General features: G+C 42.8%; 1 protein-coding gene across 4 annotated transcripts in view; it reads right to left on the bottom strand.

Moving 5' to 3' along the window:
• Positions 1 to 12,984, bottom strand: part of PLXNC1 (plexin C1) — a 163,328-nt gene that overhangs the window by 60,301 nt on the left and 90,043 nt on the right. For all 4 annotated transcript variants that reach the window (XM_036455663.2, XM_045588341.1, XM_036455662.2 and 1 more), the window contains 3 exons: positions 7,967 to 8,109; positions 4,485 to 4,664; positions 2,300 to 2,387 (listed from right to left, as the gene is read on the bottom strand). In XM_036455663.2, coding sequence (XP_036311556.1) covers positions 2,300 to 2,387; positions 4,485 to 4,664; positions 7,967 to 8,109 — 411 coding nt within the window. The remainder of the gene's footprint in view (positions 1 to 2,299; positions 2,388 to 4,484; positions 4,665 to 7,966; positions 8,110 to 12,984) is intronic.

The following is a 12,984-nucleotide window of genomic DNA, read 5'->3' as shown; positions in this document are numbered from 1 at the left end:
GAGTGTTCCTCTTTTTATCTGCTCTCTAACACCGGCTTATACACAGGAGGTAGGACGAGGCCAGAGGTGGAGAAATCTGATGCTAAGGGCTGCGATGTGGACAAGCAAAGCCTCCTTCTCCCATCACTCCTTCCAATGACAGCCAGGCCTCCGCTCATATCCTGGGGCTGCGATGGAAACCACGGACCCGCTGCCCTAGCTTCGCAGCAGCCGTAACCCCAGCAGCCAGCTTCCTATTAGAGGTGTCTTCCAGGAAGATGATCGGTGACGGGGTCACCAGAACCTCATTATCCTCAACTCTCTCAATTTCCATACCAGTTATCAGCAGCCACTATTGGAAATGCGCGCGCTCGCGCTCGCGCTCGCTCTCTCTCTCTCTCTCTCTCTCTCTGTCTCTCTCTCTCTCTCTCTTTGTTTCCAAGCAACTGCTTGGCCAACTTCACTGGCCATCTTTTATTTCCTTTCACTCCTTAAAATGGAGCTACTGTGCAAGCTTCCACCCCAGGCGCTCCTCTCTGCTTCCTCGGCGTTCTCACTCCCATGATGCTGTGCCATTCTCCCTCTTACGGCAGCTTTGCTCTGCGAAGAGGACAATCATCTCCGGCTCCTCACTCTGCCCGGCCATCCAGTCCTGCCCCCTTGAGAACAGCCCAACGGACAGCAGAGTCACCGGACCCGCCCACACCTCAAACACACCTGCACTTGGCATGAGCACTCTCATCGGTCTCCTTGTCTTTATCAGTCACCGCCTCTCCCACGCACCACTGCCAAAGCAATCCTAAAGGCACCTCTACTTACACTGCTCCCTGCTCAAAGACCCCCAATTCTCCCCACCGCCTCGAGAATTGAGGGCAAACTCTGTCAGATACTCCGGCCAGCCAGCAGCTTTCCTGCCGGCCCTCTCGCTCATTCCCGCCCCGCCCTCTGGGTGCCAGCTGACCCGTTCCCACCGCAGGCCTGGGAGTGACCTGTCCTCGCCCTCTGCACCTGACCTGGCCTTCCTGTCACCACCTACCCAGCCCACTCCACTCGCATTCATAATCCCTCCCCACTGACTCCCCCTCCTGTGGAAACACACAGTGCCCCCTTGGACTTACAGGGTTTCTGAGCGGGCCAGGAATCAGAGGCCTAGAATCTGAGGACACCCATGCTTTCAACTTCAATGCCAGCAGGGATTGGCTATTTCCCTTCATGAAGGCCATGTGACCATCTTGTTTACTTTTTCCCCTGCACCCATCAAAATGTTTTGCCCACAGTAGGTACACAGTAAGTTCTACTTGATCTAGGAACAGCGCTGGGAGGGAGAGCAAGTCCACTCACACACTCAGGCCAGGCCTCTGGCCAAAGGGTCAACCTATGCAAACAAGTCAGTGGGGTGTGATCACATCATGGGGACATGGTCTGGAATCAGATACAACATGTTCTGTTCAGGAACTGGCTCTGAAGCACGTCAGTAGACAGTCATGGTCATATGTGTGAGAAGGCTGTGAGGACGACTTAGGAAGACCTCCTGCAGGAGCAATTGAACCAGGAATTATACCACACTGGGCCGGGCCTGTGAGGGCTCAAGTGCTCGGGGAAGTGGTCACGCTGGGCCCCAGGGAGCCTCTAGCCGCCACATCTACGAGGACAAAAAAGGAAAGAGAGGGGGAGGAGAGCATTTGGGAGGAGCTTAGACCTGCACTCAGAAACCCCAACCTGTATCAGAAACCCATCGCTTCCTGTGATGAGGCCCCTCTGTGATTCCTGTGGTGTGAGGACTGAGGGAGGGGTGGACACCAGACCGCTATGTGGAGAGATGAAAGGCAAGAGGAGGTGAGGTCAGAAGGAAGGGATCAGGTCGGGTCAAAGAGACAATGGCGAGAGAAGTTTGTGCTACGACCTCTGGGACTTTAGAGGTCACTGACTTGCTGAACCGCAGCTCTCTGTGCGATCAACACCCCTGCTCGCCACAGAAATGCCCTTTTCCTTTACATCACGCCTTCCCCACTCTCACAGCGTTTTCACACGTATCATAAACACTGCCTCATTAGTGACTCGCCACAAGTCATACACGGAGGAAATGGCAGGTCCTGTCATACCACGTTCATTCCTTCCCTCTGTGCCTCAGCTTGAAATATCAGCACAGGTATAAGGTCTTATTATTTCCTTTACAGCACTGACGGCATATATCATACAACAGGTAAGAGCATATAATGTCACAAGGCACAGACATAAACTATATCCCCCAACATATTTTGGTGTTATAAAAGCAAAAGCATCCTTGAAAATAACTATTACAAAGCAGCCGAAGACTTACATTTATGTTTCCTTTCAACTCATGTGAAATGATTAAGTTGTCAATTACATCAAAATTTCTGCCCATGATGGTTATATTTTGACCACCACTGCAAGAAAATAAAAAGCAACAATAAGAGTTTCATAGTAAACACACAGGCCTTTGTGTTTATGAACAAAGCTACCAATTTATTCACACTTACCATGAAACTCAGTTAGATTTGAGAGCAAATGAACAAATCTTAATTTCAAATGCAAGACAATTTTTAGAAGTCTTTTTAAAGATCCTGGCTACAAAGTCATAATTTTTAAGATACATACATAAAAAAAATCACGTCAGATCCTGCTATAATTTGTAGGAAATTCCCAAATCCTTTCATGGAATTTTGAGTTTGTTGTGTCATGTTGCCACATATAATCAGATCATCAGCTGTATCTTGCAAAGGTTTCACTGAACAGAATGTTGTTTGATTGCTGCTTAATCTATATGAAGATTCTTCAATCTAACAATTTTCAAAATCAAACTCCTTACCTACCAATTATATTTATTTAGGGAGACAGAAAACTCTTTGGACAAGGTAAAATTATAAGTGGCAGCAAAGCATATAAATAATAGCTACATTCTATCTCCCTCAAACCAAGCTGAATGAGTTCATATATTCTTAGCACATAATCGCATATCAGCAAAGTGGTCATTAGATGTGAAATAAACAGCTGTTCCCAGCTCTGGCTGCCCTCACACCCTCATTCGTGTAGGTCACTAGACACTCATTCCAGGGGACAGGAGCTTGGTATGTCAGCTGGGCCCATGACGACAAGCCCAGGACGTGGGCACCAGCAGGCTAATTGTGTAGGGCAGAAGAAAGACATCAAGCCCTGAACTTTCCCGCCACAAGGACCAAGGGCCCAGCTGGCCTCATGCCAGCCTGTCGCCGTTACTAGAAACCAAACCAAGCTTGGCCCACGGCCGCACTGCAGAGCCGTGTTCTTGCCTAGGAGTCACCGAGAGACACAGAATGTCACAGGTGACCGGAAAGCAAGAAGCCTCTTATTTTATGGCAAAGCGGAACACTAGCGTCTTACAGCATAGCACCCCGGGATCCCGGGCAACACTCCATGCCTCAGCTTCCTCATCTGCAAAAGAGGCCACTCAGAGTAGAACCTTTCTGCTTGTGAGTATGAACTGAGTCAATAGCTATAACACAGCAGGCATGTGGATAGTGCCGCACACCAATGGGCGCTTTTATTCATAGGAAGGAATTAGACCCAGAGCAGGGACTGGCATGCTTGGGCCTTTGTCTGGAAACGTCAGTTTTCCTCACGTCGCTGTTATGGGTGGAACTATTGAAGCCCTCATCCCTAGTGCCTCAGAAGGTGACTGCTTCTGGAGACAGGGTCTTTAAATAGGCCATCAAGGTTAAAGGAGGCCATTGGGGTAGGCCCAAGTCCAATATGCTGGTGTTCTTATAAAAAGAGGAGGTTAGGACACAGACAGGCACAGGGGGAGACCATGTGAGGACACAGGGAGGAGAAGGCTCTCTGTGAGCCAAGTAGAGAGGCCTCAGAAGAAACCAACCCGATAGCACCTTGATCTTGGAGGACTAGCCTCCAGAAGTTTGATGACATAAATATCTGTTATTGAAGCCACCCAGTTTGTGGCACTTTGCTATGGAAGCCCTAGCAGCCTAATGTGTCCACCTCTCATTAATCTTAAATAAGAATATTCAAAGTTGATATTTTTTTCTTTTTTCTTTTTAAAGCTTCATCTGTAGTTTCACCTAGACAGTACTTTGAAAGTAAGCTTCATGCTGTGGTAGGTGAAGAAACTATTTTAAGGTTATTTTCCAAAACCTAAATGTGAATTCAAATTCAACTAGTGAAATAATTTTTTTTTTTTTGGACTCATCTGGAAAGGTTTATTTCAGAATTTCCATCTCTCATGTAGGGAAAATCCTTGAAATTATATACTGCTTATGATTTAGATAGCTCCCAATACTTCCTCCAATGATTCAAAACAGCTTACTCTAAAGGTTTTAAAACAAAGGATGTAAGAAGGAAAAAGCTTTGTGTTATGGTAAAAATGAGACAGAGTGAAGAAGGGTACGTGTCTGTACCAGATGATTCCTATATGAAATTGAATAAAATTCATGAACTTTATGCACCACTTTTTAACCACAATGAGAGAAAAATCTGAACCTGGAAAATACCTGATCCAGGTGGTAGCAGGATAGATGAGGGAACAGCGTGGCAGAGCAATGTAAGACAAGGACCCCACAGAAGAGCAGTTCCCGCCATCGAACTGGATACACACATCCTTCATTTCTTTGCGGCTTGATGGCAGAGAGAATTTCATATGGGTGTCATTTAGCACGTGGCTCACCCGCACTCTAGGAAAGGGTAGAAACAGAACTCATATGAAACAGATAGCCCAACTGCTTACCAACAACAGTTCATGACTAGCAGACAGCTGCAGGCAACTGCTGATTAATCAGGGCACCTCTCCTGTTGGGGTGTTATCCCAGGCAGGGTTCCTCTTTCTTTCGTGAAATGAGGTTTGTGAATCCTCACCTGAGGATATTTTTTCCATTGCTTTTTCAGAAACAGTGGAAGGGACGAAAGTGTGTGTGTGTGTGTGTGGGGGGGGGGAGGCAGAGGGAGATTTCATATATATATATATATATACACACACACACACACACACATACATATAACACACGCACATATATATATATATAATCATCTGGTACACACATCTATATATATATATATATATAGAGAGAGAGAGAGAGAGACATCAATGTAAGAGAGGCACATTGATTGGTTGCCTCCTGCATATGCCATATGCCCTGACAGTGGGGGCAAGGGGAGGGCAGAGAGCAAACCCGCAACTAAGGTATGTGCCTTGACCAGGAATTGAACCTGTAACCCTTTGGTGCTCAGGCTGACACTAATCACTGAGCAACACTGGCCAGGGCTCTTTTGTGCATTTTTATGTGTTTTTTTTTATTTGCATTTCTCTTGGAAATGAGGGAAGAAGCAGCCAATAGAAAGTAGAACATGACTGGGTATTAAGTTATATTAAGGAATTGTCGTTAATTTTGTTGAGTACAACCATGGCACTATCCTAATCTGTCAGAGATACATACTGAAATATTTATGAGTGAAAGGATATGGTGTCTGGGATATGCTTTGAAAAATTCTGACTGTTTCTTCCTTTCCCTCCAAAAATGTGGAGGAGATGGATGAAACAAGATTGGCAAATGTTGGTAAGTTCTGAAGCTGGTGGATGGGTACAGAGAGCTTCATACACTCTTCTCTCTTGTGTATGTTTGGAAATGTCCTTAATGGAAAGCTAAAAAAAAAAAAAAAAGAGAGAGAGAGAGAGAGAGAGAGAGAGAGAGAGAGAGAGAGAGAGAGAGAGAGAGAGAGAGAGAGAGAGAGAAAAGTCCCAGTTGAGCTCTGAGGGTAGAACTCAACCCTGGGCAGAGAGGGGGTAATTCTGCTGTACAGAGAGCACTGAGCCCAGGACTGAAGTCCACCCGAGGCCCAGGGGGCTCAGAATCCAGCAAGCATCAGAGCCAAGCTGCCTACCAACTTGCTCCAGACCGGAAATTAGCTGGACTCTCCTGGTGTGCCTGGCACCTGCAGGGTGTGCCCTTGCCACCCTTCAGGAGTCAAAGCAAAGCCTTCTACAACATGCCCCCTGAAACCCACAGCTTCCTCGGTGCGTCGTGTCTGCAATAGGCATCTAAAGCACTGTCATTAGGACTGGGTGTATCTGAACAATACTCAGTGTAATTTTGCTAAAGGAGAATTTATTATTACAAAGGACATGTGCATGATAATTAACTTTCATGCACAGATCTTTTAAGCTGTAATAATGGATTCAAACAGTAAGGCAACATCAAAAAACACACGGGTCAGTTTGTACTTACACCTCCTCAGACTTTCATTCTAGTTCTTGGAAACTCTTCATAGAATAACTGATAATTAAAAAATTCAAACTTCTTTACAAGTTTTAGAAAGAGGTGGGAATGTAGGTTGTTCCACTACCATTCTCATATCTTTCTCTTTTAGAGTAATTAGGCTTTAAAAAAATACTATATTGAAAGAGTTTGAGATTACAACATGAATTCAGATGTAGGATTAACTGGGCATTATGTTTACTGCTTGTGAACTTGGGTTCACCACACAAATGTGGTTAGTGAAATGCTACATGCAGAAAGGTCTCTGACTCATTGAATTTAATAACTGCAGTATCTCAAGACACATTCGGAATTGAAATGAGAGCATAAAGAGTCAGGAACAGGGTAAAGCTCTGAAAAATGACTTACTTCCCAGTGAACACACTGGGATTTTGTTGTACGAAATGACAAGCTTTTGCAACAAGGTGTTTAGCCAGGATAAATGGCACAAAAATACCCATGGCGTGCAGATCAGCCACTAACATGAGCTGGATAATTCTGGTAAGTAGCAGAACAAGGAAAGCCATCGGTGAGCAGCTTTTCCCAAAAGGTGACAGACATCCCAAATTTACTTTGAGGAGGGAAAGGGGATGGCAGCTATATGTGGCAAATGAATTAAAACAGAAAATCAGTAAATAAGTGTGGCAGATTGGAACGCTGTACAAATCTGTTTTAGTAGTTAAAAACCAAAACACCACGCTTCAGCAGATTGCCGTCAATGCATTCCCATGATGGGGAAGAGCTCAGTATTATACTTCATGTAGACGGCAACGTCTTTTATCTCAAATTAGCCCAAACTTACAAAAGCTAACAAGCACAAAACTCAAATTATCTATCATACTATTCAATATTATCACATCTCTTTTTTGAGGGGGGAGTGTAGCATTGGTATAAGACTGTCAGTGAGACACTGAAATGTTTCCTCTCAAAAGTTTCATTGGAAGGATGAATTAGGGGAAAAGAAGTCATAGAAATAATGATGTTCACGTGTTATACTGACCAGTTACTTTTTGGATAGGGGTATTTCTTTTTCTTTCTTTTTTAAAAAAATACTAATTTACATTCTATTTAGGTATTATTTGGGCCTGAAATCAATCCAAAAATGAGAAGGCTATAAAAAATAAAGTAGATCAGAAAATTTCTTCTTTTGCTATTATTTTGCCATCACAATTGGAGGTACAGCTCAGTTGGTATGGCTTAATAGTTGACTCAACCAGGAAATCACAGTTTGATTCTGGATCAAGGCACATGCCCAGGTTTTGGGCTCAATCCTGAGTAGGGGGCTTACAGGAGGCAGCCAATCAATGATCCTCTCTCATCACTGATGTTTAAATTTCTCCCTTCTTCTCTGAAATCAATAAAAATACATTTAAAAATATGAGGTACTCCACTGTTTTTTTCTAAGTGGATCATCTTCAAAATGGTATTTGATGTTCAAAATACTTGGTTTTGTTTAATGAAAACAAATCAAGACCCAAAAGAGACAACATCCTGAAATTGTTGTGTACTGAGATTTTGGGGGGTAGCATGGGACAGATTCTTTCACAATTAACTTCAAATGTAATGTATAAATTATTCTATTAAACATATTTTATATCAAATATTCAGAGTCATTGGTCCACTCTGGCACATGGAAATAATTTGGCTACATAATAATTATATTTGGCATAAGTTTTAGCATTTCACCACATTATTGAGAAAAAATTACTAATATTTGAACTCACACATCCTTATCACAAGTACTGGTTCCTTTCAGAATCATGACGATGTTATCAGATGCCCGGGTGAAGTTTGCTCCTGTGACTATCACGTTACTTTTCCCTAAGGTTGATATTTTCTGTGGCTCAATGGACTTAACAGAGAAGACCTATTGGAAATAAAAGAGTAAAACACTAGATCAAAGCTAAGAAATGGCATTGCTCCCCAAAAAAAAAAAAAAAAATCTGTTTTTGCACTGCAGTTCGAAGAAATCACTGGAAAATTACGACATTTTGCAAACACGAGCAGACAGTGTTTAATGAAATCAATGAATTCAAGGAAGAGCACTGAAGATTCATGTCTCTCAACATGCGACAGCATGAGGTCAAACCAATTAGTCTTTGTCTCATAAGACAGTTGAAAATACAGTTGAAGAGCCTGACATTCTGTCTGAAGAGTGAAATAGCATGAGAGTCTCAAAAATGCCAGCCGCCGTCCGGCCCCTGGAGGCTCAGAATGTAACAAAATGAAAAAAGAGACAAGGAGTCCACTGCTCAGGGGCCAATAACAGACTCATCATTAGTTAGGATAAATGCCATTTTAGATAACTTTAATTCCCAAGAAAGCGGTTCCTGTTTTTTGTTGTTGTTTGTTTATTTGTTATTTCAGATAGGCTATTTGAATCAAGAAGTATACTGTAGGGAGAAACCTGGTCAGTCACCTAATATCAAGTAGTTGGATGCCTAACCCATGTGGCCAACCACTGCTTCTTCACAGTTTGCAGATATCACCATTTCCTCCTTGATACCCATTGCAAGCTTTATCAGGCCTTTCTGCATCAAGTAAGTTTCCCTTGGAAACCTGATACCGGCCCTGCATTATGCACCTTACTTCTTCATTTGCAATGTCTAATCAAATTTCCTTAAAAAAAAAAAAAAAAAAAAAAAAAAAGCCCTACTGGTTTGGCTCAGTGGATAGAGTGAATGGTTCAATTTCGGGTTCCATCCCCAGTAGGGGGCATGCAGGAGGCAGTCGACCAATGATTCTCTCTCTGATGTTTCTATCTCTCTGCCTTTCCCTTCCTCTCTGAAACCAATAAAAATATATTAAAAAAAATAAATGAAAAAAAAAGATCTTTTTCATGCTAAGAATCATTTTCCTTTTCAAAGCTAAAACAATTCCGATTTCTTACTTTTCTCCTATAGATGCTGCCATCTATCATTGTGATCATTTTGTGGTGCTTCTGTAGAGCATTACTGGCAAGTCTGTAATTTCCTATAATGGGGTGACTAAAACTATTATAGACAGGAGGTTCTAAGATTCTGGCCAATACAAAGTACAACAGATCTTTAGCGTGAGTGACTCGCACTCTTGATATCTGAAAACAACCTGTAGGTCCAGAAATGCATAGTCATGTGGAATTTGGTCAAGTCTTAAACACTGAGTGTATCCACTTGGAGGATGAAGTTTAGGAGGAAGGATCTTCCTTTGCTGGGAAAGTTTCAGTCACATCCAACACCTGCCTATCATCTGCTTCTTGAGGCAGCCTCGTATTCTCAGCTCCTTTGTGTGTGACACTCACCAGGATGGCCTTGTTGGGCTGCTGGGCTGGGCCATCCCACTGAAAGGGATGCTTGATCATTCTGCCACTTGGCAAACACAGGTGCTATATGGTAGAGGGATCACCATCACTCATCATCATTATGGATTGTTTTTTCCGATGGAGGTAAATCCATCGTTAATGTCATTACAGCAATGATGTAATGTGACAGAGAATTGATTTCGGTGGCAGAGTTTATTTTGATCGCCTGGTAAAGGACTTTAGCCCCATATTTATAGAATCATGGAGGGCCTGAAAGGGTCACTTTAATTATTCTGTTATACTTGAGTGCATTTTATGGGGGAAATTATCTGCAAGAGTGGTCCTTGGAATGGAGGGATTAGCAGAGACTTAAAGATAAATCCCTTGCAAATGTCAAGTGTGTGTTGTATAGAAAAGGCTTACTCTTTGCTCTGACATCGTGACAGCCAAGTGAAGAAGTATTTACCGAACACTAGAGCATCCCAGGAATAGCGCTAGGTGCTGTGGGGGCACATAATGTGCGCATTAGGTCAAGAGCTGGCAAACTACTGGATTTGTCTGTAGCAGCCAGATCCACCCTATGGCTTGTTTCTTTATGGCCCATGAAAATTTGTCACAAAAAAAAAGTAATAATACATGACATGTGACAATACATGAAATTGAAATTTCACTGTCCATAAAGAAAGTGTTTTTTGGAATATAGGCACACCCACTCATTTGTGCACTTTCTTTTTGCCTTTGTTTCTGTTGATGTTAATCCTCACCTGAGGATATTTTTCCCATTGTTTTTTTAGAAAATGGAAGGAAGGGAGGGAGGGGGAGGAAGAGATAGAGAGAAAGGGGGAGAGAGAGCGAGAGCGAGCGAGCGAGGGAGACCAACTGCACACAGGGGTTGGGATCAAACTTGCAACCCAGTTACGTGCCTTTGACTGGTAATTGAACTCACAATCCTTCGGGCTGGCACTCTAACCACTGAATCACACTGGCCAGAGCATGGTGGCTACTTTCACACTAAGGTGGCAGACTTTAAGCATTACAATAGAAACCTCATAGCTCACAAAGCCTAAAATATTTATTGTCTGGCTCTTTATAGAAAAGTTTGCTGACTCCTACACTAGAGGAGTCCACTGTCTTCCTAGGGGATCAAGAGAAACCATGTATTTGTTTTATGTGAATATCAATGTAGACTCATATTTACATCCAAGCCAAATACGATTCCCAGGGTCCTTTCTACAATAGATAGCCCTTTCTGCTTCTTATATTTATACTGTTGATGTCTATTCAAGCAAATGCTACTTCTCTCCTCTGAATAGAGGGTGAAGAAAGCCTTATAACGAATGTACATGAGGCTTGGAGGGGGTTATATTTTGTTGCTTAAATGGCTCAATAAACACTATCAAGAGGACCAGCCACATTTCCTTCTTTTTATTCGCCCCCGAGGAGAGAAGCCCTGCCACTTCAAAAGGATTTCATTTGAAACCTTATTGTTTGGAGAAGTTTCCACTGGCTTCTAGGATGGAATCCAGCTCTGGACTATCTCATGAAAGCAGATGCCTCCACTCTGTTTTCAAAGAGGGTCAGATTAGTTGTTCTTTGTTTGCTTGGAGAATCTCTCCTAATCTTAATAAGTGAGTCAAAGAGCTACCAAGAGGACCTTATTAAATAAATAGTGCAGGTACACACACATACACACACACACACACACACACACCCCTTGGGTAGCTACATGGCTGTGCTATTCAACTGCAACAATTCTTAGAAATATAACATTTTCTATTTTTACTGATAAAGATTTCTAAAATCCAGTATAGACTAAAAGCAAAGAATTATCTCCCCACAACTGTTCCACACACTTAGTATTTTAGGTTGATTTTTGTATTTTAATCAAGAGTTTATTCACCATCTGACATGAAGTAGTGGGCCCCACAAGCTTGTACATAGAAGGATTTGGGTAACTTAAAAACATAATCTAGCTTGATACAAAGACAATTTCTATAGGAATATTCCTCCCCATCCTATGTCCAAGGATTTCCACATCAAGTCAAAATAACTTAGAATGTAACCCTCATTGCCCTGTGGTGTCCAGCAATTAGCTTCAGAATAGCCTACTCCCAGTCAGTTACATCTGAAAGACTTAAGAGTTATTTTTAAATGGCTGCCCAAATGTAAATTATGTAATAAAACAGTATGAGCTCTGGTTGCTTAAATCACTCCGTTTTGTACAAGAAAACACATCAGAAATGGGTTAACTAGTCAATTGCCCAAGGAGTTGTAGTTTTAAAAAAAACAAAGTCATTTAAGTTATTGGAAATAGAACACCACTGAGAAATAGTCATCTTTGAAAAGGTCTAAGAGGATTACTCTCGACAGAAAGTGTACCTTTTATGAAGTCTGACGTCAACACAATTCAAACTGCCATGACATTAATGGAGAGGGTACTGCTAGGATTGAAAAGAATATTGGAAAGAGGTACATTGGGAAGGCTCAGTTTATTAAGGCCAACTTGTTCTCTATTAATCTGTTAAAAAGAATCTGAATATAGCAAAGCTCTCTGTAGGCCTGGGCCTGAATCAACATTCAGTAAAATGACTCTCAGATTTTCCCTCATGAAATTAGTTCAAACAGGACTGGATGAAAGTCACGTGGATTCAAACCCAGCTGGAAATCTGAAACCAAAGGACCTTAGAGAGATGAAAGGTAGTGTAACTAATTAAAGGAAAGTGTCCTGTAGGGCTCTACAGGGGTGAGGATTTGGTTCAGAATTATTTAACGTCTTTATTAATGACTGAGCAGGACAGAAGTAATATATTAATGAAACGTACAGATTGAGACGAGTGGCAACCAGCAGTTGAGATGCTAAAGTGTAAAAGGTGAGAGATGGGAAGAAAATAGCAAAATACAATCCCACCAAAGAAAAGTTAGAGAGCTAAATGGATCAAATGGATTATCTATTTGCTGCTTGGGCCCCTGGTACAGACCTCAGGAACTTGAGATGTAATTTCCAGTTTGTCCCTGGAACAGGCAAGAGCTAAAATGCTGACTGAGGATAAACCTGTGACCTCCAAGGAGAAGATGATGGACCCCAGCTCCGTGCTGAGAGATCAAGGCTCACTTCTCTGACGTGGGGACTCTAAGGTGAGGCTGCCATGGCGCGGGGTGGGGCTGCCAAGGCCACTCCATAGAGCTGCTACCCTTTGTCACTGAGACCTCCTGAAGTGGTGTCTCAGAACTGGACTGGCCGATCCGACTGGCCAACCAGGACTCCATGACCAGGGAGGACAGCTCTCCCTGTCCATCAGAGACCCTTGGTTGAAGATTGACCCAGCCACTCAAGATCCACCTTCTGCTGGGTTTCACTTTGGCACGAGACTCTTGCTGCTCCACTCTCCTAAGGGCCTCAGTTTCCCTTCTGTCTTGGAGAAGATGACAGCTTTGTCTGGGTCTGATTCCATCACTCTGACA

This window comes from Pipistrellus kuhlii, unplaced genomic scaffold (genome assembly GCF_014108245.1).
Source record: "Pipistrellus kuhlii isolate mPipKuh1 unplaced genomic scaffold, mPipKuh1.p scaffold_m20_p_3, whole genome shotgun sequence".
NCBI classification, from domain to species: domain Eukaryota; kingdom Metazoa; phylum Chordata; class Mammalia; order Chiroptera; family Vespertilionidae; genus Pipistrellus; species Pipistrellus kuhlii.
The sequence above is the reverse complement of the archived record's forward strand: the minus strand, read 5'-3'. Positions and strand labels throughout refer to the sequence as shown.